This window comes from Sceloporus undulatus, chromosome 1 (genome assembly GCF_019175285.1).
Source record: "Sceloporus undulatus isolate JIND9_A2432 ecotype Alabama chromosome 1, SceUnd_v1.1, whole genome shotgun sequence".
Taxonomy (NCBI): Eukaryota; Metazoa; Chordata; class Lepidosauria; order Squamata; family Phrynosomatidae; genus Sceloporus; species Sceloporus undulatus.
Window position 1 is genome coordinate 156,912,652 of NC_056522.1, and position 27,820 is coordinate 156,940,471.

General features: G+C 37.8%; 1 protein-coding gene across 2 annotated transcripts; it reads right to left on the bottom strand.

Moving 5' to 3' along the window:
* On the bottom strand, nucleotides 1–27,800 carry MCM8 (minichromosome maintenance 8 homologous recombination repair factor). Of its 2 annotated transcripts, none has more exons than XM_042446561.1 (19): nucleotides 27,434–27,800; nucleotides 24,309–24,468; nucleotides 22,685–22,759; nucleotides 21,920–22,002; nucleotides 20,844–20,993; nucleotides 19,071–19,174; nucleotides 18,446–18,644; nucleotides 17,432–17,517; nucleotides 16,089–16,240; nucleotides 14,479–14,677; nucleotides 10,414–10,444; nucleotides 9,620–9,760; nucleotides 9,266–9,407; nucleotides 8,034–8,229; nucleotides 7,533–7,752; nucleotides 5,675–5,884; nucleotides 4,258–4,334; nucleotides 1,986–2,175; nucleotides 1–966 (listed from the first exon to the last, which is right to left on the bottom strand). In XM_042446561.1, exons 2-19 carry the CDS (start codon nucleotides 24,448–24,450, stop codon nucleotides 874–876), a joined length of 2,490 nt encoding a protein of 829 aa, XP_042302495.1. In that variant the 5' UTR covers nucleotides 24,451–24,468; nucleotides 27,434–27,800; the 3' UTR covers nucleotides 1–873. The 2 variants fall into 2 exon arrangements, with proteins under 2 accessions (XP_042302495.1, XP_042302494.1); XM_042446560.1 differs by having other exon boundaries at nucleotides 2–966; nucleotides 27,499–27,799.
* Nucleotides 27,801–27,820: the final 20 nt, after the last annotated feature.

The window sequence follows — 27,820 nt, forward strand, 5'->3', positions numbered from 1 at the left end:
CATGTAAGGCTGCCAGACTATATATTAGAGGATGCTGTAAGCAACCAGGTAACAAGTAACATCTGCTACATTCCTCTTCTGCACCACCATGAAAAGTATAGGTACAGCTCTCTTCAGCTTTCACTTCAGCCAACCCTTACACACACTTGGCAAAGTGGGCTGCAGTCTTCCAAAGCATATACCACCATAAATGTCAGTCTCTTAATATGTTATGCTTCTCTTTATTCATTGCCGGTTTTAAATAATTCAACACTACGTTGTTTATGGCATTAGAATAGTGTAGTAGCTTTGCTTATTCAAGAACACTCACGTGCAACTTGCATATAATGCAAACAGAGTTTGTCTTCCCAGTTTAAAAATTTATTTTTTACAATGCATCAGGAAAAGAGTACTGTATAAATAAACTTGCTTATTTAAATAACTTGTTGCATTTCAGAGTTCAACAGGAGCAATAAGAAACATTAAATTATGGCATTTCGCTTCCAAAAAATACTACAATTAATAACTCCAATACTCATCGTATATTAAAATGATAGCTTTGAAAACTCAGGCATTCACAATAGACTTCCTCTGCTAGTGCACATATTTTTAAAACTAGCATTTTAATAGACAACAGGTCTATTCAGAGATTAATTAAACAGTTTTCTCCATCATGACAATAGCTTACATGAGCAGTCTCAATAAACTGTACAATATGCTTACAATATCACATGAATTGGTGTACTGGTGCTACTGATTTTAAACGGGGTTTTGCATTGGATGATGTTTCTTTGAAATATATCAGGCACACTACAGTTTATTATTGTGTTCTGCTGGCCTTCTTCAAATGAATCTGTTGCTTCAGTATTTTTTACCCTCAATTGTTGAGTTCTTTCACATAGTCTGAAGCTGATATAATCTAGGACCTTTTTTCAAAAAATAACCCTGATCATTTAATGAACCAATGAAGTTTTCAAAATCAGCCACCTGGAAAATAAAATAGATGCATTATCTAAACATGAAGTACCATACGTGAAATTATTTTTAAAACCCCTTCCCTGCAAGAAGTTGAAAAAATATCTAAAGTTTTAAAAATACATAACTAGAGTTAGGGGCACAGGACCCCCTGTGAATATGGAAAAAATGCAAGTAACAAAAACACCATGTTTTTACCTGAGAGCACACCTGTCTAGAAATATCTAGGTCCATCAGTGCAACTCTGTGGCCAACGTCCAACAAACACTGACCATAGGACTGCTCTGGAGGAGCTACAAATGCCTAGTGGAGTATTCTCTCTAGTAATCTCTAGGTCTTTCAGTGCAACATTTAGTTAAAGTTGACCATACAGTTGCAATGGAGGACCCAGATATTCCTAGAGAGAACATATTAAATCCGTGAATAATAAAATCCACAAATATCAAAGCCACAAATATGGAGGGATGAGTGTATGTAAAGACTTCCAAAGAAGAGTTGCTTTTTAGTTTGAGATGACAGTTTTCTGCTGCTGTCTGCATGGGTGAAAGAAGTCAAAATTCATGTGGGGATAACCCTTCAGCTCATCTAATGTAAGCTCATGTCTCCCTGTCATTTTATAGAAACATTCCATCCAGATCAGTGAATTGAATTTTGCATCAAGATGTTAGACATATGCTATCAGAGTTGTATTACGTATTATCAAATATGATGCTTTAAGCTTATTTAATGAATGTTTTCACATTCCTACTGATAAAAGAAAAAAGTCTGGCTGAAAGAATTCTCCCAAGTTTTAGTATTCATGCATATTAGTGTGGAGATTACTTTGCCCAGGAGAAAGAAAGGCTTCATAAGCAACTAAGTTTCTGATTCAGATGATGAATCTGATTCAGATGATGAATCAAAACAATTTACAAATGTACAGGCCAAAAGTCAACAATCAAAGCTGCAGAAATGTAACTCAGTTCCTCTGATCAGGTGGTCTAATAGCTAATTTTATCTTTCCCCAATAAATGTTTTTAATTTTTACTTACTTTTATGTTTACTTCCTTTGCTATCTGCCGAAGCTGCTGAAACTCAAAGAGGTTATTGTAGGTTCTTTCTGCAATACCATGGAGGGCAGAAACAAATCTCTTTGCTTGTGATCTGTTGCTCATTCCTGAACCAAGCTGAGAACGTTCAAAATCCAGCTTCCCAAACTCATCAGAGTAAGTTCCTAACATGCTGAAGAAAGAAAAAAACCAAATCATAATCAACAGGATTTAAAGCAAAGCTGCAAACTAGACAGGTAACTCCATTTCAAATTTAACAGTTTGAAGACTTCATTTTTTAAAAAATCAACAGTATATGTGCTTTGCAGTTGTACTGTCTAGGTTAAGCATAACCCAGCATATTGTTCAGCTATTATCCAACCAAGTTTTGTTCCAGGCTTCACAAATCCATGTGGAAATTTTCAAAGCCAAAGAGAAAGGGAACTAGGAAAACTCAATTATCGTTTTGAGTGCAAAAGCATACTAAAGTAATATTTTTAGTTTATACCCTCCCAGCATGGGATCCAAGCCTGGGAATTTTAAAGTGATAAAAACTGAGTGCAAGAGCTCTAAGACCTCTTATCGGACAAGATACTACAAGAAGTAGGGTGGGTGGGTGAGAGGAATATGGAAGGGCTGACTTAATGCTGAAGTCATGAAATTTGAATGGCCAGAATCTTTAAGATGGAATATGGGGTAAGTTTCAAACATTCAAATAAGGCACTGCAAAGTATGGTGGTGATTTCTGGTCGTACCTAGAGCTAATGTTAAGCACTCACACAATAGGGAGACTGAAAACATTTGACTATGCACGTGATTTACTGTGGATATGGTTTGTTATAACAGTTATTTTTCTGATTATGATTATCATTTTCTGTATTTTGACTTGTTTCTACATAAACTTTTTCTTTTATGACATAGGTATTTTGAGAATATGCAGCAATGCATTTGTTCTTTTAAAGATTTAAAGTTAGGGACGTGATAGGCTCATGGGAAAAATGGAAAAATTAAAAAAGGACACTCCCTGCATTTATCTTATAGAAAAAAATATATAGGAAGGTGTGTTTTTTAACTCTAGCACTGGTGTTATGCTGCAAGGGACCAACACAACCACTTCTTTGAAAAGAAAAAAAGACTCTTAACTCTATAAACTAAATGTTTCACTGGTGATGCCCAAAACTGATGTAAAAATGCAAAGTTATTCTTTCTGTGTAATAAAAAACTGTTTTGGTATGTCTTGCCAGGACTGAATGTGAGGTTTGGGTTCTGTACAGCCAGATCAGTCACCTGCTTCCATGGAACCCACATAAACACCCTATTTTCCAAATCACTGTTCTGGGGCTACCTTAAAGACTTGATTGGACTTCAAATAAGGATAGTGTAGCAAAAAGGTTGGTATTAGCAAACTGATTGAATGTGTAAGAAGCTGAAACACTGACAGATGGATAAATAATTGGTTGAAAAAACCAAGCTTAGAGTGTTGTCATCAATGATAGCACTTCAGACTGGAAGGAGATCTCAAGTGGAATGTGCCTCCGAGTTCTGTTCTATGGTCACTAATCTTCAAAAATTTTATAAGTGACTAAGATAACAAAGTAGAGGGAATCTATAAAGTTTACAGATGATGCAAAACTGGGAGCACTGCCGAACACACTGCGAGATGGGAAAAGAATTCAAAACAACCTTGATAAACCAAAAAAAGTGGGCAGAAAGTAATAAAAAAATTCAATACAGACAAATGCATAAATTCCACAAAACCAAAATCCATAGGTATCGGATGGGGAATACATGGCTCAGCAGTACAACGTGTGAAAAGGAGTTTGGAATTATTTTTGGTAATAAATTGAACATGAACCAGCAGTCTGATGCTGCAGCAAAGAAGGTGAATGCTATTTTAGACTGCATTAATAAAAGCTTGTTTCCAAGTTGAAGGAAGTAATAATCTGTAGCCTGCAGAGGCATAGGGAGGGCAATGCCATCTTTGTTGACCACCACCCCCAGCTGTTTCATTCCAAAAGAACAATTTTCAAAAATGATTCAGAATCTGTTTTGGGGAAAAAAGCATCTTGTGGACCTAAACAACCCAGCAAGGGTTCAAAACATTGCCAAATTGGACCTCACAATGGCTCATGAGGCATTCTGAGTCTTTAAAAATGTTTTTAAAATGGTGGTAGGGATGTGTGCACAATCCAGCCCTTCCAAAACCTAGCGAATGATCTATGTATTACTCCCTGGATCTCAGGTAGATGCCCACTCTAATTTAAAATAAAACTACCTGTATTTCATTATTTCTACGACGTCCTCAGCATCTTCTTTGGTAGCTTTTTCTCTTAATTCTAATCTTGACCGTGCCTTAAACAGAAAGCATAATTAAAATTAAGGTAATATAATGAAATAATTCATCCTTTATTTAGCAAAATCATAAAGCAACTTTTCAAGGTCTCAGGGTCACACATGCTTTTGTATGGACATCATGTGCTGACACCCCTTCAGGGGGGAAAAATAACTTAAACATGCCGGTTGCAGCCCACAGGATGTAGGAAGTGGGATTTCAACAAATTTTCCCTGTCTCTCAGTCTATTTTAGGTCAGTGGGACTTTCTTTTTCGAAACTAAAGTGACGAGTGACTAGAAGGTTTTGAAGAGACTTGGGGCCACACTAGAGACTGTCATGTTGCCCATGGGCTGCATGTCATTCCTCCTTACTCTCAGAGTTTCTCAACGACAGTTCCCTGGAACCCTAAAGCTCCATGGCATGTTGTTAGGGGTTCCTCAACAGATCAAAACTGCAGGAGGGGGAAATTACAATTACTTGGTAGGAGGCATGAAGCTATAGCTTAGTACCAAGTCATAATTTTGCACACAAAAGCCATCTCCAGTATGTCTGTTTAAATGATCTTAAGTAACTGATCTAAAAAAACCTTCACTCAAGACTTCTGAGAGCTACAGCCAAGCTGGGCTAGGTGTATCTAATGTTTTGACACAGTTTACAGCAACTTCACAGAATCTGAAATTAGAATCAGATGCAAAATACATCTGGGGCTAAAGAGAATCTGAAAGGACTTTGATATATCAAATGAATAATGTGCAACTAAAGAGCTATGTGGCTGTCCAGAACAATAATAACAAGGATAGCATAGTGAGGCAATGGAGAGACAATGTAGTGTACTGCAAGCAATGTGAAGTATAGCAGAAATTCCATTAATTATAAAGTGAAGTTGAATCAGCTGCATAATACTGTCTCAGGAGGTGCTGAGTTCCACCAACAGATTCAGAAATTATAATCCCTAACCACTGGCAAGATCGTTTGAGTTTTGGGAGAACAACAGTTCAAGAAACTAAATGTAAGTATGACTGAGGCCAGTCTGTTAATTTTTCAAACATGCCATATAATTTAAATGTATTTATACAAAGAGATGGTAAAAACATACAAATTGCTGAGTGGTTTTTTTCTTGCTCTCCTAGGAGCCCAAAATTCTTGAGATCAAACCCGAACAAGAAGTTCAGGTTTGATCTCCCTCCCACCAAGTTGATGGCCTCCTTATCATGAAATTACACATAACAGAACGTTTGCACGGTCTTCTCCATCCACCACCCTCATTTTAAAATCCACTTATATGTTGGCAGTCATTCACCTATCAAGGTTTGCTTGTTGTAAAACTCCTATTTATAAGCAGTATAAAAATACCATACCTCTGTCAGACGTATTAATGATTCTAGTTGTCGAGTAGTAATGGGGGTACCATCCGCTCTTTGGCTTTGTTGTCGGAGCTCAAGATAGAATTTCTGGAGGACCTGAGCAGCTTCTGCAGATAGTCTGGGATGTACATACTGTCGAGCGTAGCCAACATACTTTCTCAGAAGTTGGTGTGGAATTGGGTCAAAGCTTTCTCCTGGAATGACCTAACAATAAAAACATAGTTCAGGTGTCAACAAGGTTTCACTTCAATGGGCCTCCACAATAACACTATCAGATATGAACTACAGAGGTTGCCTTGGGTACAGTGTTAAATCTGAATGTCCCAAGTTGAACTGCAGCCAGAGGCACACTCCTGGCAAGTAATTCTCATAACAAAGGGTTGTTACATTACATCCTTGTTAGCATTCACTCTCTTAACACAGAAGACCACACAGCAAATCAATTTTTGTTTCCTTTTATACTAATCGAACAATAAACATCATATTTCAAATAAAAACAATAAAATTAAACTATACAACAAAAGCAAAAAAACAAAAAAAAGCACAGCAGAACAAAGACACTAGAATATAGTCTTCCAATGTATATGCTGCATATTTTATATTATGCTACTCTCGCCTGTTGTTATTGGTTTTAATAGTTAATTTAATAGAGTGATTCTAACTGTCATAATAATTCCTTTTTAAGGGAGGGGTTATGATGTATTGTGTACTGGATGTTTTTATACTGTAAGGCGCTCTGATTGCCTTATGGTAGAAGAGCGGGATATAAATAAAAGTTTTATTCATTATTTATTATCTCCTATTTTAAATAAGCATATGAAAATAAATCATCAACAGGTCGGGGGGGGGAATTAAAGCAGTAACACATTTCAGACTCCTTACACAACACGATAAACAATATGCCTACTATTATGTGGATAATAATTTTTGGACCCCATGGTAACCATTTATTCATCATGCAAATGTAGAAATAATAGAACCAGCAACTGAAGTATCTTTGCAAAATGTTTTTTTAAAGTAAATGTATATAATTCTAATGGGAACAGGCTCTAGAGAAGAAATAAGAGGTCTGGATAGGATTGGAAAAGCAGAGAACTTGTACTGTGCCCGGAAGCTAATAGGCAGCCAGCGGAGTGACTTTAAGATGGGTGTTATGTGGTCACTCTTACATTTTCTGGTGACCAGCCTGGCTGCCATATTCTGTACTACAGTGGTGCCTCGGGTTACGAAATTAATTCGTTCCGCCGCGGCGTTCGTAACCCGATTTTTTTCGTAACCCGAAAAAGCCATAGCCGCTAGCGCTGGAAAGCCGCGTTTCGTGCGAAAAAGCGCCGAAAAGCACCAAAAATTTTTTTTTGTAAGCCAAAAAAAAAAAAAAAAATAAAAAATAAAAAAAAAAATAAAAAAAAAAAAACCGTAACCCGGAACAGTTTTTTCCTATCTAATTTTTTCGTATCCCGGAAATTTCGTAAGGCGGTCATTTCGTATCCTGGGGTACCACTGTAATTGAAGTTTCTGAACTAAGCACAAAGGTAGCCCCATGTAGAGCGCATTACAGAAATGAAGTTGTGAGGTTACCAATGCATGTACTACATTCTCAAGGTCCCTTACTTCCAGGAAAGGACGCAGCTGGTGCCCCTGACCATTGCATTCACCTGGTTTGTCATATGGGATACCTAGGAAATAATGGGATCTTTATACTACTAGCTAAGCCTCCTCTCTTCTGTACCTCCCTGTGGAAGGAAGGAGAAAATATTGCCAAAGCAATATCCTTTTCCAAACACCCTGCACTATTTTTATGGTAATGTGGGATAATACGGGGGGGAGGGGGGGACTAAATGTAATATGCTACCTTTAATCTTTCTGATAATGGTTTGTCTGAAACTGCTTCAAGGACTGATATATTTGAACTCTGAGAGTTTCCACGAGCCACCACAGCACTGGTGCATCCAGACTGTTTTCCACCTCTCATTGCCATCACGTGTTCAGAAAGCAAATGGTCATGATCTTCATTTGGTATATCCAGTAGTATGAATACCAAGTCAAATCGGGACAGTAGAGCACTCCCCATCCTACAAAGGGAGAAAAAAAGCCAGAATAGAACAGTCGGTGTGTATCCAGGCATATGGTACAACATCTCTCTCTATATAAGCAAAACATACCTGAAAGCACGGTTAGTATGAATAATTCATATGGTGAATCTCTTTAAAGGAAATCTATATGCACACATGCCAATTTTAACATTTTTCAGATTTTTAATAAACATTACACAAATATCAATACTTAATTTAAAATTCTCCACCCCTATTGTTTCTGTTGCAAACTGCATGACAGACATTTACTAAATACTTACTTTAAATTCTCAGAAACAGTTTTGGCTTTATTATAGTGTCCTCCAACTGGATTTGCTGCAGCTATAATTGATGTCCTAGCTGGCAAGCTGCAAACAATACCAGCTTTAGCAAGACTGATACTCTGTTGTTCCATAGCTTCCAATAAGGCTTGGTGCTGGCTCCCCATTTTATCAAACTCATCTATTCCACAAATACCTAAAAACAAATTTACAGAAGGGGAAAAAAGAATTTGCAGAGGTATTCCTCCCATACACTCAAAATGATTGATTGAAAGGTTTCAGGCAAAGGATTTTTAGAATAAGATGCACAAGCAGGTCTTTAAATGAGCACTGTCCCTCCAAGAGTGAGAATGACCTAATTTTATATTTTAAAAATAGTTTTAAAAATTGTTTCAATTGTTTCAAATCACCAATTAGTGCTAACAAATTTTTAATATTCAGATGGAAATCTCTCTAGAAAAATCTTTAGTTGAAGTCAATGGCTCAGTTGAAGAGTTGCACATGCACAACACCAGGCAATTCCTTAGCTCCAAGGAGCTGAGCAGACAGGCCAGGACACCAAAGGCCAAAGCAGTGCTATCTTAACCCAGGCCCTGAGGTTGGTCAGTCCCTGAGTTGGCACGGGGACTGGCGAGAGTTTACATGCACACATGCCACCACACCATGGAACCACTAACCTCACTCACCCCTTATCTTCCTGTCATCGACTCTCCTGAGAAGATTCTCCATCACCGTGTCTGACGTGGAAATGGGGCACATGGCTGCACCCATGTGACCAGGCATCCCATTTTTACGCCAGACACGGCAATGGGGGGGGGGTCTTCTCAGTAGGGGCAACAGTGCATGAAGGTAAGGGGCTGTCTGGTCTGCTGAGTGTTGCCGTGGAGTTTCTGAGAAACTCTGTGGCAAATGGTGGGTCTTTTTGACCCACATTAAGGCCCCTTTGTACCAGGATTGGACCAAGACTGCCAGATCGGTGTCCAGTCTGCCCAATCCCAATTTGGGGGCACTGCCCTGCATAGTCCGAACAGGATGATGTGAGGCGCGGGAAAACAAGGTCTTTTTGGCCTGTGCAGACAGCCCCTTAATCAAATGTTTGTATATGCTTGCCAGTTTAGGAGTATACTTCATGCATCTGATGGAGCCGACTTTAGTCTATGCACATTTTTACCACAACCAATAGGCAACCATTAGCTCTTCTTTTTCTAGATAAAAATACTTTGATATAGTACCTTGATCTCCAAGCACAAGGGCACCAGCTTCCAAAGAAAAGTCACCAGATGAACTGTCTCTGGACAGAGTTACAGTCAAACCAGATGTAGTAGTGGCATTGCCACAAACATATACACCACGAGGTGCAATGTTGCATACTGCCTAAAGAAAAAAAATGAAAAGGGCACATTTCATATGCTGTGGATCACCTGCTATAGTTATACTAAGAAGAACAAAACACTGAAGAATATATGATATTTTCCTTCATTGAAATAACATATATCAAGTACAGCCGTACACTTTTAAAATAATTTTGAATGTCAGCAATAAAAAACAAAGAACTAAGCTATATGCATTAGTAAATGAATCCATACTTGCAACATCTGACTCTTGCCCAGTCCTGGATCTCCAACCACCAGGAGATGTGGGTCTCCTCGAACAGGAATCCTATTCTTATCATCCACATACTTTTGACATCCTCCAAATAACGCTAGTACTAAACCAGCTTTCACAATCTGTTAAATGAAAGATGACACACAAAGGTCTGGATAGGATTAAATAAACGTGGCAGCACACATCCAAATATTCCTTGGGATGACGGTGGGAATCCTAGCTTTCAGACATAAGGATGAAAAAACAACAGCAAAATACTCAGGACCAGAAGCAATGAACTGAAAAGCTTGAGATCAGTTTAGAGAAGACAGAACAGCAATCTCAGATAAACTCCTATAACTATAATGAAAAAATCTGTAACAGTAGCATAATATCCAAAAAAGTTTCTTCTTCTTTCTTTTTTCTCCTCTTTTCTTTCACTCTCTTCCCCTCCTCCTTTTAGAATAATTAATGGTGACTAATATGCTATCAATCAGCATCCAGCATGTCATTATGCATTTTCATAGTGGCCTTCAAAACAGGACTAGATCAGCCCATATGAGAGAATAAACATTTGTTTTTAAATGTCAAGAAATCAGACAAGGTCAGGCCAATACAGAAGTAACAGAAGCCCAAATGACACATAGTTCTATTACACATTCCTTATTACTAGTTGCTAACCAGTCAACAAGTAAGATATAGTCAGTTCAAAAACTAAACACTGAAAATACCTATTTGCATATTCTAGAAAAGCATTTAAAATACATACATGAGTTTCTCTCTGAGATGTGCTTACCTCATGACCATAGATTGTTGGACAGAGGGAGCTAGGAGGGGAAAATATTGAAGTACAATGTTAATCTATATATCTAGGGTTATGAACAGTCTGTGAAACAGCCACATTCACATGCATGAAATCTGTGCTAAAGTAATGCAAATTATGTCCCACTAAAGCCTGTGTACATTCATCGCCGCCCGCCCGCCCGCTTCCATCTGGGCTGCGGCCCAAGGGACTCCCTGCTGCCCCGGAGGACGCCGCTGCCTTCTTCCACCTGGCAGCGGCCCGGTGAGGACTCTTTGTTGCCGCCGCGGCGGCGTTTTGTTGTTGCCAGTTCCTTCCTCTGAAATATAACCTATTGGACCTGGTATTTGTTGGTGGCCTCCCATCCAAGTACTAACCAGGTATGACCCTGCTTAGTTTCAAGATCAAATAGAATCTGGTGCCTTTACAGTATCTATAAACAGCAGAATACAGTCAGTCCTCCATATCCACATATTCTGTATCTACAGATTAAACCATCCACAGCTTGAAAATATTTACAATTTCCACCCCAAAAAAACAAACCTTGATTTTATCATTTTATATATGGGTCATCATTTTACTACACCACTGTATATAATGGGACTTTAGCATCCACAGATTTTGGTATCCACAGAGGCCCCTGGAACCAACCCTAGTGGATACTAAAGGACCACTGTATTCCAGACCTATAAAACACCACTAACATCATGATGTTAGTGGTGTTTTATAGGTCTGGAAAAGCTAAGACTTTTATTTTTAATATGTAGAAATCTTGTTGCACCTTTGAGACTAAACGCTTCTGAGGTCTACAAAAGCACATTCTTCCAACTTCTTTCTTTCACTTCGTCTCAAAGGTGCTATAAAATCTCTCTACATACTGATTCTACAGACTGACACAGCTATATCGTTGAATTCTTTCATTTTCAAATAATACATTATTCCACTGAGATCAATAAGACCTTAAATGACTAATTTTGGCTGGACCTGTATTTACTGTTTAACTATAAGCTGTATTTACAGACATTATAAAGTACATTGTTACAAAAAATTTACTCACCCTCACTACCCTTCCTATGGAAATACTAAATGCCAAGAGCTAAATCTTGCTGTCACCGTAACAATATCTTGGATTGAGCATTTTAGATTCTACCTCCAAAGCACCCCAAAATCTACTACAATCTGCTTTTTATCCTTTCCTTGGTACCCACCTACCTGCTCTGAGATAATGTAGAATGGAAAGCTGAACATGTTGTTCTAGTTTAATGTATCAGAAGAAACCGGGGTCCCTAGATAGTACGCCCCTGGCAGGATTTAATGTTTTGAACTGATTATTTCTGTAAAGGGCCATGCAAATTTATGACACTATACAAATAAATGAGGAGGAGAGGAGAAGCAGGTTCCTGTGCTCTTTTCAGTGAACATTCTGTAACTATTGCCAGTATGGCACTGCCTACAGACACTGTATTTGTAAAGTCACAAAAGGCATCAGTGACATCCTACCCTCTGCATGAAGTTTCCTAGGAAACCAGTTGCCATACAAATAGCACAAAAAGTGTCTGCCTAAGATACATCCCACCTGAACTCAAGGTCAGCATCTTTTTGCTATAATTCTACTACTAGAGTTGGTTCACAGTGTTTTTACTATTGCATTTTATCAGCCAGATTTTGCTGGGTTTGGTGTTTTGTAGACTTCTATTTACATATATGGCAAATCAGGCACAGAAATGGTCCTTCACAGGCAGACTCGATTTTGTAATCCCCCGACACCAAAAGCAAACATTTCTACTCAGGATGCCCTGGTGACAAAAATGTCTCCTTACCTTGAATGCTTCTTGTAGCTTCTATGCCCTGTACCCAAAATCCCATCACTTAAACCTTGCCTTTCCTTGTTGAGGGGGGAGGGAGATGTAGGGGTTTAGTTTCCTAATGTCCAGAGAACACCAAATTGTAAACAAACTTGTGAACTATCATCTAGATAGAACATATCCATGCAGTCTTAGTCTATTGGGAAGAGTTTGGTAAGAAATTCCCATTGTATCCAAATATCAAAAACATATGTGGTAAAAGGGGAAGGAAGGAAGGAGAACGGGTCAAATCACACAAAGAAGGTTAAATATAAACCAATAAAATCCAGCTAAATTAGCCAGTGCACTTTACCTGTCTGACTAAACCCCTTAGTTCCAGAACATATGCAAGGTACTGTCTAGAACACATTTTCTAAAAGAAATAGAATGAGGGCATATTTTGATTCTTAGTTGAATGCCTCCATGAAACACAGCAATGGAAGAATATTTCAGCTATTTAGCTTAGTATACCAGGTGACACTGATCTGACACCAACAAACCCTCTAAAGAAACAGGCTGTTGTTCATCCAATTTTTAGAGAAGCTCAATTTCTGATGTAAGTGATTCAGCTAGGCAATCAGAAAACTATTTAGAGGTTGTTTCCAGCTCCTTAATAAATACCGACTTCCAAAAGAAATAGCCAATTTGGACAAGATGGGTCATTCTGAAAAAGGAATTAACCTGAGGATGTATTTTAAGGACAGAAAACAGAATCTCTGTTGTGGGTATTCAGAAAAGTTCAAATGGAAAATTCCCTAGGGGGCACTCTTGCTGCATTCAGAACATACAATTTGTCACAACACATAATTAAGCTGCACTGTTTCAATTGCAACCCTACACAGTTGCTATCTGCTTAAACTCTATAATCCTTGGGAATTATTTTCTCTTCAAAACTTCTAACTCTTCTATAGATTCATAGAAATAGTCTAAAGACAAGAAATATCCAGAGAAAGATAGGCATCTGGAAATAATGATAGAGTCTTCTAGGGAAGGATTCAGTTGGAATGGAAATTAATAGCATTTGTGGGACACAACAAAACACTTCTATGAATGCAGGTGTTTTTCTTAATAGGCAGAGAATGCAATGAAATGTTTAAAGCTTTTAAATCGACTTGGCACATATTCCACAGGAGGTCCAGGTGGGTATTATACATTTAACAAAACAAAAAAACTCCCTTTATTCACATGGAATAGAGGGCATGCTTATCACTTTTGCACATCAAATTAGGAGGGGTAGCTAATACCCCAGAGGACAGGATCAAAATTCAAAATGACCTTAATAGATTAGAAAGCTGAGCCAAAACTAACAAAATGAATGTCAATAGGGAGAAATGTAAGGTACTATACTTATGCAGAAAAATGAAAGGCTCAGATATAGGATGGGTGACAACAGTACATGTGAAAGGGATCTGGAGTGTTATTAGATAGCAGGCTGAACATGAGTCAACAGTGTGATGCAGCAGCTAAAAAGCCAGTATGATCCTAGGCTGCATCAATAAGAGTGGAGTACAGTATCTAGATCGAGGGAAGCAATAGTACCATTCTATTCTGCTTTGGTTAGATGTCATCTGGAATACTGTGTCCAGTTCTAGAAACTACAATTCAAGAGGGATATTGAAAAGCTGGAACATGTCCAGAGGAAGAGAGTCAAAATAATGAAAGGTCTGTAAACTGTGCCCTATGAGAACAGACTTAGGGAGCTGGATATGTTTAGCCTGGAGAAGAAAAGATTAAGAGGTGACATGATAGCCATGTTTAAGTACTTGAAGAGATGTCATAGTGAGGATGGGGCAAGCTTTATTTTCTGCTGTTCTGGAGACTAAGACACAGAGAAATGAAACTACAAGATGAGAGATTCCACTTAAAAATCAGGACGAATCTATTAACAATAAGAGCTGTTTGATAGTGGAACAAGCTCCCTTGGAGAGTGGTGGAGTCTCCTTCTCTGGATGGGGTTGGACTGGATCGCCCTTGTGGTCTCTTCCAACTCTGTGATTTTACATATTGAGGCACAGGAAGAATTTAGAAATTGCTGTCAACTATATCTATGCCTAATCAATCACTTGTGTCTATGATTAAATCACTTGTAATGCATATTCCCAAAAACTGTGGTCTTGCTTTTAAAACAAATTGATAGTTCACATTAATAATGTGGGATGCTGTGACACATGACAAGCAAAATATCATTTCCATCAATATGCAAGAAAAAGCATACTTGACAATGAGCTTGAACAGGTTCTCTTCGGCTTGTATCTCCTGGACGGCATAAAGCTCTTTAAGCGAAAATTCCATGCATGAGTGATGATTTATTTCATGCTCATAGTTCTTGACTTTCTGTCCTTTGGTGTTACTGACAGAGTTTGCTTCAATGTACAACAGGAAGACACATTTATCATTTTTATTTCTAGATGCTCCTGTTAAATGATCAAAATAGCAACCATGTTAATATCTGCGTATGGGGATATAATTTCTATGGGCTCAGAGCAAATATAATTTTGAATATTTGTCAAAAGCTAAACACAAAATGGAAATTGCTAGATATTTAAGGTATGTCTTTACAAAAGAAGTTATCAGGTTGTATAGCTTCAAAGACAAAAGTTAAGTTAAACACTCACAGTTAATATGCTTCTCTTTAAAGATAAGATGACTCATACCACTTACATCAATGTAGAGGATGGCAAATGATAGCTAGTACACACTGGATTGGACCCAAAGTTTTTATTCCACTCACAGGTGCATACTTGAGCAGAATTCCACTCAGAATGCTTCTACTACTGGATGGGAAATGAGAAGGAGGGTTTTTTTGTTTGTTTTTGATGTTAGTTTTTATTTTTCTAATTTCCTTTTTCATGTACAGCAGCCAGTGCTATCTCTCTCCATTCTGAGGAATTTTCCATTATCCTGAAGCAGATTTTCAGAGAATATGGGGGACTATGACACAGGGGGAAGAGATGAATTTGAATTAATTGTTGCTTCCCCTATTCAGCCAATAGAAGAAATCTGCAAAAAGAGTGAGCTGTGCAATTTTATAATAAATAATCATAAGTAACTCCACAGGAGGTCCAGTTTGCTCTCTTTCTGCTGGCATGTGAAGACTTTTTCCAGGCAGGCTTTTGAAATCTAAATTATGTAGTGTGAAGTGCTGTGCACACGCTTTCTCTCTATTATTAATAATTATCTTTTAAATGAGTTTTTACTGTTTAACCATGGTTTTAAAAAAATAATACCATTATTTCTTTTTTAACTTTGGTAAAGTGCACATTTTAACTTATGGTAATACAGTATTGTTTAAATTATTGTAAACCACCTTGATCCCACTGCAGGAGAAAAGCAGAGCATAAATGCAATAATTATAAAATTATAAAAATGATTTAATTATACTGTGCATGTAAACCAGGATGAGAATCTCCAGATGTTTTTGAGCTGCAACTCATACCATTGCTCATGCTGACTAGACTGCCTGGACTTGTAATTCAACAACATCTAGAGGGCTACATGAGTCAATAGGACTTAGTTTTCACTGACTAGACCTAGTTTTCACTTGAGAAAGTAATCCTGTGTCTCAAATCTACCACATCAGACTGTGGGTGAAGGCACATCACTGTCTTTGCATGCAACAACAACAAAACCCTCACACACAGAAATTAGTAACTGCCACAGCTGTTTGCATGCATGACTATTATGACAAAGACAGCTAAAACCATAAAAGTTACTGGTTTTTAGGCCGGTATCTTTCACCAGTGTCTTTAACAGTTTGATTTTGGTAACCTTCCAAAACAGCTGCAAAATATTAGCCCACAAGAGCTATGACTAGATACTGCATACCTTCTTCAGTATTTGATACTTTGACAATTCCTGCCACAGTAATCACATCGCCTGGAACACAGCTGTCCACTAGATCCTGAGTCAATTCACATTCAATAGTGCGAGGAATCCTGCCAGCTTCTCGTTGATCATCTGACATGAGCTCTTGAATCCTAGAGCATATATTATAATTATTTGATATTCAAGACACTATGTAAAGATGGCCAAAATTTATACTCAAAGCCTATATTCCCCTCCATCCCAATCCCACTCCAAGCATCACATATCTTTTAAATTGTAAGAAATCAAGGATAGTTCACCCTGAACACCCTCAACCATTCTCTGGTTTGGGGAATTAAGCAAGGCTGGCTTGGTAAGTACTTCTCTAGGAAACTAGCAGGGAATACCAGGAGCAATCAGACAGGGCTAGAATTCTTGCCTCAGATCCTGGACAGCTACTGCTTCCAGTTAGATAGTAAGACTGAGCTAGATGGACCAATAGTCTGACTCAGTGTAACACAGCTTCCTATGGATTGTTACTAAGCCTGTTTTGATTGAAGGGTAGAGCAAAAGCCAGATTAAATAAATATGTAAGTAAATAAATTCACGAGATCACCATAAATCAAAGTCAACTTGATAGCAGTTAACAAAAACAACAACAAAATAGTTATGTTCAGCAAATGCAAGGGCTGAAATTTGTAAGACATAAATAATAAATTAAAATAAAACTTTTATTTTTATCCAGCTTTTCTGTAATAAAATAATCAAAGCGGCTAACAACAAGGTAAGCTATGGGGATCTATTTATGATACTACAGAACCAGTCATTTAAGTCAAAGCTCATCAACTGTGATTCTTGGAGCATGTTGTAAAATATTCATAGAAATCCATCCTTACTACCTCTCAAGTAAAATATATGTTAACCCTCAGACAAGAGCGAAAAACATTCTACTGATTTCTTAAGGCTGGTTCAGTTGAATCACAAATCAAAAATCTGGCTAAGAAGCTTTATTTCTCAAGAGCAGCACATTACTAAGGAATGAAGCTCAAGCTAAACCCCTCACAATGCTAAATCTACCTTTTATCTTAAAGAAGAATTGCAATTTTTGGATTAAGGTGACTAACAATTTATTGTATGAAAGAAGGAGGGAAGAATACATTGAATTTATGAATGGGATTTATTATTATTTAGCACAAGATATTACAATTTAAATATGATATACTAAATTATTTCCCCCCAGAAGAATACAGGAATACCTTTATGTTGTTATTTTTGGTAGAGATTGTCAATATCTTCTTTAAAAAAAATCTTAACATATTAAATGCATCACAGATTTTAAACAAACAGAAACCAAGGGTGCTTACTTAATAGACTGCCAGTCCACTGTAATGGTATAAGGAGAACTTCTATCTGGAGTGAATGATCGTCCATGGCATTCAGGCAGAGGGCACTAAAATAAGCATATTAAAATTTAGTAGAAAAGAAAGTTTGTATTGTGGCACCTGAAGTCGGTATTGCAAAACCAGCTAATGTAGGCTGATTATTTTATTTATTTATTTATTTATTTATTTTATTTTATTTATATGCTGCCTTTCTCCCTGGAGGGACCCAAGGCGGCTCACAGACAAAAACAAAACAGACTTCATTGCATAAATTATTTTCCCTTCACCAGCCAAAAAATATTATCTTACTACCAATAATAATTCTTTAGCATCATTTAGCAAAATATGAAAACGTTTCACAAACGACATGGCACAATAAATTAGTTTCAGAAGTTTAACCTACTTTACCTAATAGTTTGCCTTGTTATTGTTGTGTGCCTTCAAGTCATTTCTGACTTATGGCAATCCTAAAGTGAACACATCATGGGATTTTCTTGGCATGTTTCATCAGAACGGGTTTGTCATTGCCATCTTCTGAGGGTGAGACAGTGTGACTTGCCCAAGGTCATCCAGGGAGTTTGCATGGCTGAGATGGGATGAACCCTGGTCTCCAGAGTCAGTGTCCAATTATCAAACCACTTCCCCACACTGGCTAATATCCTAGTCTCCCTTAAATCCTACTACTTAACTGTTTAAAGTACAGTGCGCCCGCGCCATACGCGGGCGCGCCATACGTGGCCTTGAGCATATGTGCTCAAGCTGCGGCGTGCACGTGGGGCGGAAGGGGTGGCGCATCCCATTCAATTGAATGGGCTCGCGCCCCCGTTGTGCCCCGCGCGCACTCGCGCTGCCGCGCACAAGCCCCATTGTTTCCAATGGGGCTCAAGCATAGGTGGAATTCACCTTACGTGGAGGGATCCGGAACGGATCCCTCCGCATAAGGCGAGGATGCACTGTATATCTAATAATAAGAGGTAGGTTTAAATTATTTGTTACCTTTGTAGGGAGAATATATTTCCCATCTGGTAGAGGAAAGCTCTGAGTACTTCCACAGGCGCTGCATATAAATGCCATTTTCGTACAAATAGGCTTAATATTACTGACACGAACAACAGTCCCACGCAAAGCGACATATTTCCCATAGCAATTAGCTCGAATATTCTTAAGTTGAATAAGTGGGTCATAGTTGTACACTCTAAAAATCATCACAAAATGAACAAAAATTAGATATTGCTTATAAATGCAATGGCTCCCCACAGAGCAATAAACCATTCTAAAGCAAGGATGGGAATGATGAGGTCCTCTAGATGCTGAATGAAAATTCCCAGCAGCCTTAGCCAGCACAACCAATGGTGACAAATTCTCAAAGTTGCAGCCCAGCAACATCTGGAGGACGACAGAAACTCCAGTCCTGTGCTAAACCCTACTTGTACTATGCACACCTACTTGAGACTCTGTTCTGAGTAAATATACATATCTCAAGCAATGTATCCACAATGGTGGGGAATCAATGAGACTTTAGAAAGCCATGACAAACTTCTGCTGCTGATTTCCATGGGACTTGAACATGATAAATATTCAGCCTTCTTGCAAGAAAATTTATATTTTTAAAAATAGCTACCTTGCATTAATATAAGGTACATTTATTATGGGTTCTTCATCAATGGGCAACCCTTCTTCCTTCTGTAGTTCTGCTGCATGCTTTTCAAGATCTTTGCTTAACACCTAGAGAATGATAAATAGAATAATAATAAAAGAATGCCCATGAAAATATCCATAATTCTTAATGTATGTAAGAATACAGTCGCTCCTCTGTTTTCACAGGGTGGCCCTCCGTGAAAACAGGAGTTTCACATATATTCAAGCCCCATTGGCTTGAATATAGGCGCACAGGTGCAGGAGCATGTGCACATGCGCCTTGGGCATGTGCCCCATTATTTCCCCCTCTGTTGGTCCCTCACATATAAGCGAGGGTTGTAGGTTCGAAAACCGCAAGAATGGAGGGAGGACTGTTATTGTGTTGCCTTTATAAATTAAGGTCTGCATCTTATTGATAGTCCCAACTACAGTAGAAATCACTCAATGGAAAAGCCGGAATCTATGTTATCTGCTACCTTTTGTAGGGAGAATATAGTGATTTAGTGGTTTTGTTTTAATTGAGAACAGCAGCAGAGTTTGGGATCCTGGATTCAGAGGTACCTTTATAAGGGCAAAAGGCCTTCTGCCTATACAGGGCTGGCTGGGGGGCAAATTTCCTTATTTTGGCTTGTTTCCAATTTTTCACTACAGTCTACCTTCTCACAACCTATTGTTGGTGTGTACCTGAAAGCCATTTCTGATTAATGGGGACTCTTAATTATCAAGAAAGTTCTCCAGCCATTTTAAAGGAGCTCTACAAATGGAACTCCTGCCAAGGCAATCAGCAACCAGGCTATTTGGTATTCCACACATAAGGCCAAATGCCTGAGATATAAGATCTATACATTCTTTTAGATGCAACAGGGCCTTTGTGTTGGAGTTTCACAATCTAATAAGAAAGAACAAAATCTTACAACAGATCTAACCAAGCTTGACTCCAATTCATTTTCGAAATAGCCAGGAAGCCCTAAGATTGCACAACAATATTAGTAATACTGCATTTCAGACAGTAAACAAAAATTTCAAAGTTTACACTCGTAAGGATTGCAGGTTTACGCTCTTAAGGGACATTATTTTATTTTTTAAACAAAATCATTCTCTAATCCTGGCATTTTGTGCAATGTCAGAATGGGTTTTTTAATTGCTTTAAGAGTTTTGCTCAAGCCAAATCCATTTATTTGCCACCTTTCATTGTTAAAGATACATAGAATCCAAATTACCCCCTCCCCCCCAAAAAAATCCTCTCTAAGACACTGGAATTTAAACAAGTACAAACAACCGACAGATAGAGTCAAAGTGTTATCTAATGTTATTTTAATTTGTTGTCTGCTACATTTTATTGTTAGAATATTAACATGGACTAATATGTATTATTTTTAATTATTTTCGTAGAATGTAGGCCACAGGCAGGTTTATTTTATCTATTTTAACTGATTGTATGTACAGCGCTGTGTAAATTTACAGTGTTATATAAATCAAGCTTAATAATAATAATCCCCAGAACCCACTCAGTGTCTTGCTCCTTTGAAAAGCCACTTTAGCTTGTAACACTGTGTCCCACTGAAATAGTGGGACACACTTTTGAGTAATCACAGATAGGACTGTCTTGTCAAGTACAGTCACAGGAAATGTGTACAGTGGCCCCCTTGTATACGTGGGGGATCTGTTACGTGAGACCTCAAGTCCTGTTGATTCTAATGGTGGCGCTGACACACATGCTATTTTGTCCCCCCCCCAGGCTGTTTAACATATTTACCTGATGTATGGCCAGGCCCATGCAATCCAGTATTTTCTGTGGCATATCCCTTATTTCAGTAGCAATATCAGGTATCGATTCCAGTAAGTCTTTATCGTGTATCAGCTCTTTATAATCCACAAGAATACTTCCTTTTCTTTCTATTTCATCCTGTAAAATGGAACTGTGTGAAAGTGAATCTGTCACAGCATTTTGAAAGGTTTTATTCCAATGTACTTGTTCTATTATGTTTTGTGGTAATAATGTGTTTTATTCTGATATCCACATGGATAAAAAACTTTCTAAAATGATTTAATAAATTAAAATGAAATGTTTTAGCAATATTTCTAATACTTTCCCACAGAAAACAAAGCGGTTATCAAATTATGTTATCACCTCAGAACGTACATGGTCAGGTTCACATATCTGAACTATATGAACAGGTTAAATAATTCCTTGAATCATGCAGAACCCATTGACTTATGCACTCCTCTTTTCTACTTTTGATAGACTATAATCAGCATGAGATAGGTTAAATGAAGGCTGACATAATATGTAAATGGCTTGATGCATGAAACACAATATGAATGTGATTTAGCATATGAAGATACTCTCAGAGCAAGGAAGATGAACAAAAGTTAATACCCCCCCCCACACACACACAGTCTCAATGTTACAAAGGTTGCCACCATTTTGTATTCTTAGCTTCACATTCTACCCATCAGGGTTGTCAAGACGGGTCATAGCATAAAATCATCATTGAAATATCATAGGAATACAGATATAACACTACAAGAACTCAGTGACAAGGGACCTATTAAATACAATCAGTGCTAGGAATCCGAAATAAAATCACCACCACATCAAGCCCCCAAAAACCTAGCAGAAGAAAGTTTTACAAATCTTCTAAAGGTCCCTGCAAAACTGATCAACCCAGCCTCCCTAGGAAGGTGCCACCATGAAAAACCCCTACTACTCAGGGTGTCAAACTAGACTCAGAAGGCTTAGGTATCTACAGTAGGATACCATTTAAAAGTGTTAATATGGTGACTTGACAGAAAGGAGGAGTAAGAGAGACAGGTCATATAAAACCTTACCTTATCATAAAGCTCTATTCGAGACATAAAAAACTTTTCAAAGGCTTCAGTCTTCTGAACAAAAGGTGAGTTGCTGTCATAGGCTAAATTGGGACAATTTCCATATATTAACACACATATTTATAAATTTATCTTTGATACTATATTCTGAAATCATACATGTTTAGGCAGAGAGCATAAACCAAATATTTATCTGTTTTTAAAAGAATGCATATACTTTTGAACTCACAAAACAGTTTTTTTGCCTGCAGTGTTAAAAGTATTTTCTTAGGACTTAAAGGCACTTCTTAAATCTACTTTATTAGCAACTACATTTCCTCAGTATGGTACACAATCTTTAAAATAAAAGATCCATTAAAAAATTCCACACTCTATAAAGATATCCATTAATTCTAATGCATATTGTAATTGCTAATTTCTATAAGCGTAGAAACTGCTGATATTGTAATTCTGCCATACAGCACAATCATGTTGTACATGTTTAGTCAGTAGTGAGTCACTCCCAAACTTTTCAGAGCTCACTCACTATCTTGTGCATTTTTAATATATATCTAGCACCACAAATGTGCATGGTGCACAAGTCAAATATTGTACTCATTCTGAGGAACTAAACATCCAAAGAAGGAGAAGTAAGGGAAAGACTAGTAAGTGTTTTATATAAGTACACTACTGGGTGTTCATCATGACTGGAATTAAAGAAGAGAACAACATGTAAACCAAAATGTTTGGCCCTTCGTTATAGCTATGGGGGAGTGGGAAGCTCACCTTCTGAAAAATACAGTTTCCAGCCTCTATAAGGAGTATCTTGATCCAATATTGACTGAACGAGCTGAGGTTGAGCTGAAAATTATTTCCACAAACAAAGTTAATGGAAGTGGTAGCTTTTAATTTCTTAGTTTCAAGGGGAAATGTTACAATTGTAACTTATTACCTAACAATAAAGCTAACAACTGTCAGCGCTATACAAAGGCAACTCTGCCAGAGGATTGAGTTAGGAAAACTCCAATTATTACTGAACTATGACTACCCATATATACTCAACTATAAGTCAACCTCATGTGTAAGTCGAGGCCAAGTTTTGGGGCCAAAATTATGGATTTTGCTATGACCCATGGATAAGTCGAGGGTAAAATTTAGTGGCATATAGCAAACGATCTAAAAGATGAAGCAAAGCAAAACAATGTCAAAGAACTTATAAAATTCCAGCAGACATAACTCTTTGTGCTTACTCTTAAGGTTGGATGGATGAGAGAGTAGAGGGAGTTAGTACAGTGGACCCTTGTTATACGCTGGGGTTTGGTTCCAAGATCCCCCATGGATAACAAAATCCATGGATGTTCAAGTCCCATTAAATATAATGACATAGCAAAATTGTGTCCCTTATAAAAAATGGGAAATCAAGGTTTGATATTTGAAATTTATACTTTTTTGGAACATTTTCAAACTGTGGATGCTTGAATCCGTGTATAAAAAATCCGTGTATAAGAAGTGGCAACTGTATTTCACATATTGTACTCTTGCTTTTCATCAGGAGATGGTTTCTTCTTTTAAATAAGAGTTAAGACACAGTTCTTACATTAACCCATTGATAAGTTGAGTCAGTTTTTTGGGGGGTCAATTTTTTGATCTAAATTTCTAGACTTATACATGAGTATATACAGTATATCTTAATGCTTCTCCATAGTGTGCCAGTCTGTTTGCAAACATTATATTATACTCTCAAAGAAGACATTTTCTTCTTCCTGTCCTTCCAAAAGAATTTAGGAGATTACTACATGCAGCTTTTAAAACATTACAACCAGAAGAGGGGGGGGGGGGAAGCCTTTGGAGATACGTATTGCATGATGATGCCTCCAACCCGTAGCTGCTTTGCCTCTGAAGCTTGGTTAGGGCATCTCTTTTCACTGAAGGGAGAAACCCATCAATGATCTCCTAATCACACTAGTCCTTAGGTGTGAAATGTTGTTGCTGGGGCAGCTGCACTATTAGCAGTAATGCGGTGACAGTGTCTCCACAAGCAGGCTGGTTACTTTTATTATTATTATTTTCTATTTATGTCCTTTTTTTAAAACCTGAAATCACATTACCAGGACTCTGGAATTGTGTAAAAAAGTGAAAATAAATTAAAAACCTGAAAGGCAAGCTGGGTACAGCATAGAACAAAGAAACAGGATTAAGGGAGAGTCTGGAAGAGAGTGCAGTGGTCACAGCAGCCCCAGTTGCGATATTGCGAAGATGTGCGATAATGGCTGCTCTGTATGTTTCTATTTTTTTAACTGGCACAGTTGTTGCGAGAATGGGGCTCATGTGGTACTATCCGTAATCGTTTAATTAAAAAGACCTTAACAGCTTACGCACTGAAATAAGTCACACTGTTTAATTGACATACCAGAGGCAGACTTCCCAGCATTTTTCCAGTCAGAGTTCTGTCCACGTCCTTTTCCTCTCCCTGGCCATCCTCCTCTTCCTCTCCACCTCTGAAACCCACTTCCTCCACGTCCAGAACCTTTCCCACTGGGTTCACTACTCATCTCTATACTCGAACAGATCTGCAAACATAGTGAAAATTATGTGCAACACTTTCAGTCTCAACACATGGCACCTCCCAATGCATCTTTTAAGCAACCTTTCCTTGTACAAAAGAAATGTCAGTATCATCCTATTCTGCTTTGTTCAAGGCCTAACGCAGTATTATGTACAGGTCAGGGCACTATAGTTTAGGAAGGATATCAATAAACTGGAATGGGGACCATCAAGACAGTGAAGGGCATGGAAAGCAAGACCTATACATGAATGGTTGAGGCTGTTGGGTATGCTTAAGCTGGGAAGAGAAGACTATAAGACTGATATCTGAAAAGCTGTCATGTGGAAGATGGAGCAAGCATGTTCTCAGATAGGGCCTGATACAATTGATTCAAACTATAAGGTGATTCCAATTAAAAAATTAAGAAGAATTTTGATTGCAAAAGCTGTTCAGCAATGGGATGGACTGCTTTAAAGGGTGTTAGACTCTCATCTGTTAGAAGCTGAATCGACGTGCAACAAGAATATTTTTAGCACTATTGGAGAGTTGGACTAGATGACCCATGTTCCAACTCAACAATTCTGAGACTACAGTATTATTAACATGGAAGAAATCAAGAACTATATAATTATACAATCCTTGGTTCAAACAAAACAGAACTGTGGCCTTTATCTACAGCTTCTAAACAGAACATCATTTAGCAGAAGCAAAGCTGTATCTGAATTCAACCTGTTTAAATGACAGCAATTTTCTAGTAGAGGCAGTGGTTACATACATTTTCTCTGAAGTAGTGCTTCTCCCAGCTGTAAAGGAAGACAGAGGAAGAGGAAATCCCATAAACCAGCTGTAATTGCTACTGTTAAGAATGGGGAGGGCAGCAATAAAAGAACTAGAAAAGATCCTAAAATGCAAAGATATATAACTGTAATGACTGGGCCTCCAGTCATCTGAGGACTTCTGTGATGCAATAAAGAGTTAAGCTGGGAGGGGATAGAGGTACATGCAAATGAGTAATTGCATCACAGCTGATGGAAGGCCCACTTGGCCAATCAGTGAGCAGGAGCGAGAGTTTCTTCCGGAAGCTTCCAACAGAGGGATATAAAAGGCCTCTGAGATCAGTTGGAGGAGCTTCTGCAGTGGAGAATCTAAAGTGAGAGTATCTCATTTGATGTGGGTCTTGCTGGTTGGAAACAACTGCAGTGTTGAGCCTGTGTCAAGAAAGCATACTTCAGGAAGGTAGATAGTGCTAGGCCAAGGTTAGTAACTACATCTCAAACCCATCTCTGTATTAGTACTTAGATTCCATCTCTGTATTAGTACTTAGTTTAGACAGGGAGGGGAACTATAAATCCTTAACAAGTCCCAGTGTATGTTAAGGAAAGGTTATTATTAATTCACTGAGTGGTGGCTGTGTGACTCGAAGTTCTCCAAGAGTCTCATTCAACTTCGCTGGGAGTGTGAATCGAGAACAGGAGATACGGGGGGAAATAAAGGATCTGCTGGGACTAAGGCTGCCGTTTGGGTTGCTTGGACCACAGAGATCATCACAATAACTATGCACAATAATTAGAATCATACCAGCCATTGTATTGCTATTACCATGTATGCAGGTGAGAGCTGGACAGCTATGAAAGAAGACAAGAAGTCAATCAGCTCATTTGAGCTGTGCTGCTGGAGAAGAGTCCTGCGGATGGCCAAGAAGCCAAACAAATGGACCGCAGTGCAGACCAAGTCAGAAATCTCCCTGGAAGCTAAGATGACTAAGCTGAGGCTGTTGTACTTCAGACACATCATGAGAAGGAAGGACTCATTGGGGGGGAAAACAATAATGCCAGGAAAGGTGGAGGGAAGTAGAAAGAAAAGAAGGCCACATGCTAGATGGATGGACGCGATTAAGGAGGTATGACTTTGCAGGAACTACTAAGCAGTGGAGTGGAGGATAGAGTTTTGGAGATGCTTCATCCACAGGGTCGCAATGGGTCAAGATCGACTCAGGGGCGGTTAACAACAACAACAACAACTTGCTACTGTTAGTTAGGAATTAACAAGACTTGAAAATACAGCCAATAAACCACAGTTAAGATTAAGTGCACTTTAGGGCTCAAGTATTACAATGAAGAGTGGTTAAATGAAAACAAATGTAAAAGCCTCCAACTGTTGTCCTCTCCTAGCCATAACAGGTGCTGCAGCATACATTTCAGAGGAGGAAAGAATTCCTTGCCTAAGAAAACCCTACGAAATCCATGGGGCTGCCAATCTAAAAAGATTAAAATGATGAAAATGCAGTAAAACAATATGACAACGCCCCATCGCATGCCTTAAAAACTTCCCGTTTTATAATATGTATTATATTATGAAACTATACTTTCAAATTAACGACATATGTTACATAGTAAAATATATCACTGATTATGACAGTTTTAATATATGATGGTAATATTTTATATTATAAATTAAAATAATAACATCATATATAATTTAATATAATGATATAATATTATATATATATCTCCGTATTAATATATGATAGTAACATATTATAATAATAAAATCTAAAATTATATAATATGTAATATAATTTAATATAATGCTATAATATCCATCATATATAGATACTTATATATATATATATATATATACTATGACATTAACATATTATAGTAATATTATTTAAAATGATATAATGTATAATATAATTTAATAAGATATAATATTCATTATATACAGTATTATGACAGTAATAATATATTATAGTAATAAATTGTTGTAATATAATATAATGATAGAATATTCATTATATATATATCTATGATTAATATATTAGAGTAAAATAATTTAATATGATATATTCATTATATATATATATATATATAATGACATTATTAATATATTACACTAATTTAATATGATATAATGTAAAAGAATATAATTTAATATAATGATATAATGTAAAATTATATAAACTTAATATAATGATATAATGTAATAACATTTTTATTATGATGATGTGATGGTTTTAAAAAGCACTCTTTCCATAGACAGCCACGGCGCCAACCTTGAGCTCCTCCTTCCTCTGAGGCTTAATCCACACACTTTGTTCAGATTCAGTTCGCTCCTGTTTTCATATTGGCGCCATGTCCCCAAGAAGATTCCTTCCGCATCCGGCGCCTAGGACCAATCAGGAGAGGGCGCGCGCTCCTCCGTTGCCATGGTTTCAGCTTGGCGCCGGCGTGCGCGGGACCCGGAAGTAGGCCTTGCTCCTTGTAACGGTCAAAGGCCAAGACTCCTCTTTGGCTCTGAGACAGAGGAGTTTCGTTCGCCGCGCATGCGCAGATTCGTTCCCTTTTGTGTGTGTCTGTGGAAGGGACGCAAAACGT